The sequence below is a fragment of the Solanum pennellii genome, chromosome 2 (assembly GCF_001406875.1).
Source record: "Solanum pennellii chromosome 2, SPENNV200".
In the NCBI taxonomy this organism is placed as follows: Eukaryota; Viridiplantae; Streptophyta; class Magnoliopsida; order Solanales; family Solanaceae; genus Solanum; species Solanum pennellii.
Genome location: NC_028638.1, coordinates 36257549 through 36260728, shown reverse-complemented (window position 1 = coordinate 36260728; position 3180 = coordinate 36257549). Strand labels below are relative to the sequence as shown.

At 38.9% G+C, this 3180-nt stretch overlaps 1 protein-coding gene across 2 annotated transcripts in view; it reads left to right on the top strand.

Moving 5' to 3' along the window:
• The window catches only part of LOC107011742 (vacuolar fusion protein CCZ1 homolog B-like), a 17187-nt gene that overhangs the window by 12649 nt on the left and 1358 nt on the right, over positions 1 to 3180 (top strand). For both annotated transcript variants that reach the window (XM_015211358.2, XM_015211359.2), the window contains 2 exons: positions 1753 to 1908; positions 2766 to 2995. In XM_015211358.2, coding sequence (XP_015066844.1) covers positions 1753 to 1908; positions 2766 to 2995 — 386 coding nt within the window. The remainder of the gene's footprint in view (positions 1 to 1752; positions 1909 to 2765; positions 2996 to 3180) is intronic.

Below are 3180 nucleotides of genomic sequence, written 5' to 3'. Positions count from 1 at the left end.
CCTCAAGACATGCTTCTAAGTCTTCCAAAAATGGACTCCTAGCCTTGACTAGTCTGCCCCACGTTTTGCCAAGCCTCCCCAAGGCTTGAAACTGCCGCCCATTAATTGCTGTAACAGCTGTAACGGCTGTAACAGCTGAAACGGCTGAAACTGCCGAAACGGTTGTAACGGCTGCCCCTCCAACTGCTGCCTGCTTGGGCGCCTGCACCTTGGTCTGCTGACCGGTTTGGGCTGCCTGCCCCCTTGCGCCTGCTGCTGGCTGCCTAGGCAGGTTGCGATCTGCCTGGGTATCTGGCGGGTCGTGACAGTACGCTCTACTCTCCCCGAAGCCCACTTAGTGGGATTTCACTGGGTATGTTGTTGTTGTTGTTCCTATGGATAAGGGTTAGCCTAGTAATATCTGCCTGGTTCTTGTTGATTTTCTGCATTTGGTTAGTGTTAACATGGTGGATGTGAGAAGAAAGTAATTGCATAAAGAACTTACCAGTTCTCAGAAAAGAAAGTAATTGCATAAAGTCGCTAGGGAGCTTGGACCTTGTTATACCTCACATCTTCTATATAAGGAGGAAGGTTTCTCTATTTCCTCTTCTTTTGTTGAGGATATATTATATATACAATGATAGATGGTTAGCAAGGGTGGAGGTGGGAGGATGTTGGAGTAGTTGCTGGCAAAACCTAATTTATCTGGTGACAGAATGGACAATCAAGGAAATAAAAGTTTATTGTACTGTTGCAGCTGGGATGAACAAAGAAATGAGAAATGCCAATCTCTTATGAGCAGGAAAGTCGGAACTTTTTTCAGTTTATATTGGCAATAGATTAAAAGTTTTCCTTCATGGCGATCTACAGCAACTCCCAGGCCTGTGTATCTCATGGAAGTTTGAGCTGTCATGGATGTAAATCGTCCCACCAATTCTTCATTTTTGTTTCAGTATGTGCAATCTGGCATTTTATTATGGGTCAGACTCACACATTAGGTCAATCTGACTGCAAATATAAAACGGAAGGAAATCTATAATATACCCTTGTCAAAATTAGAAGTTACAAACTACTAAATCATTCTGACGTAATTAAGATTGGTTATTAACTCAATTCCTTGGTGTACAAAAGTAGAGTCAGTCGTAGACATTTTGTATCCCATGTTTTTTCTCCATTGAATTCTTTTGACTAGGAAAGGAGAGTAACTGCTTATGCCTCGTCTATATTTTATTTAGTTAACAAACTTAAAAATAGTATCAACTTAATTTTATTCTAAACTCGACATTTCCTTACTAAGAAGCTCATTGTACTGGGTCCTGGGTTTCTTTCCTTGGTTGTTTCATGCCTTATTTAGTTGACAAATACATATCTGATCTGTATATTGTTGCTTTAGGTTCTACAGCCTTCTTAGAAGACTTCGAATAGTGGCTTGTAGTGGTTACTAACCAAGCTAGTCTTGGTTTGACTCCTCATAAGTCGAGTGGGCACAGGTAGAAGTGATAACCACCTGATGCAAGAAGATTCTGCCAAGTTCCCTGTGAAGAAAAACAGAAAACAAAGATACGAGCTCAAGTGAAAATAACTGAAATAAATATCAATCATAGTTCTTTTTATCAAGATTATGTTTCTTTGTGTTCTCCGTGGGTTTTCCCTTCCCATTTTCATTTGCTGAAAATATTCTCTGCTTTTGAGATTAATAGTCCATTGGCGAGCATAATTGTGATAGAATGAATCATTATATTGGTTGGTTAATGACATATCTTGTAATTGTAGGCCTCACCCAAGATATTCAAAGTTGAAGAGAAACTATCCCGAGGATGGGGTGGCGAGAACGCATATCATGTGAGTGGTTACCGCTACTTACTTGTGGATGGTGATAAATACATCTCTCGGGCTTCCCCACCTGGAAAAGTAACAACGCTTACGAAGGTTAGATCACTTCCTTTTTCCTTATTTTGGTTGTCAAAGCTTTTAGAATCTCAGTACTATCGAAATTTTGAAGATAAGACATGTATTGGAGTTATAATTGTATGGGTATAGCTGAACTAAATTGCATCTTTTTGTGCGTGCTGTTGGAAAGCTTGTACAGAATTAAGTATTGGTAAAGTGAATAGTTACATTAATTTTGGGGTTCTGTATTTTTGGATAAGTTGCATTTCGGAGCCATGTAATTGATATGTTGGAGACTTCTTGTTAGCTTCCTTTCGAAGTGAGCTGTTTGTTGTTGCTTCCATGATGCTTAGGTTTTTGCATGTGGCTCATAATGAGTTTTTTGGGTACCTTGCCCTATTAGTATGAGCTATCTACCACAAGCGAGTAACTGAAAATTATAATAAAAATTAGGCTACCACACAGTCCGCATATTTCGGTGCTTGGTTGCTTGTTATTTTGAAGACTCTCATCCACTTATTGGCAAACATGTATTTGGTAGCTTGTTTTAAAGATGTATAGAACCAAAATCTGCTCCTAGAGTTCTTGTATTAGGTAACCTATTAAGCCCCAATTGCCTATCAATCAATATTTTTGTCAAAGTGATTAAATACACACTCTCTGTACATGTTGAATATAACTTCCTGACGTTTTGCTTGTTGCATGAGTGCCTGTGTTACTAAACATTTACCAGGTGACCAGTTCCTGGTTAAGTTCACAAACATTTGCTTAATGAGAGTTAATCATTAATTGGTAATGTTCTTTTCTCATAGGATGATTTAGCCATGGTGATCAGGTTTGTGTACTGTAATATTAGACTTCAACTGTTACTCAAAAAAGTCTGATTACGTGGGCAGGATTCTTTAGTTGCAATGAGTAAGCTTCGAGAAGAGGTTGACTTAGAAAAGAGCAGAGCTAAATGTGATGTCTCTGGCTGCGAGAAAGACCAAGAAATATGCATTAGAGCAAAAAATGGTGCTTGGGTGATTTCTCGGCTGACACGAGGGAAGGAACTTTATATGGTACTTGAGAAAGCCAATGAAACCCTTCTTTACGCTTCTGAGGCTGTTGAAAAGTTCAGTGACAGGTAAAATCTCCACCAGCAAAGTTTCCAAGCCAAAATCATATTTACTGAAAATTTTCACTTCTAAGTTTCTAACGAACTAGGAATATTTGAACCTATATGTGCATCAATAAGTTCTGTATGAGCTCCCTGTTTGCTTATGTTTCCAATAGGATTTAACTTGCATATATCTGGCCTTAAAACCTTAA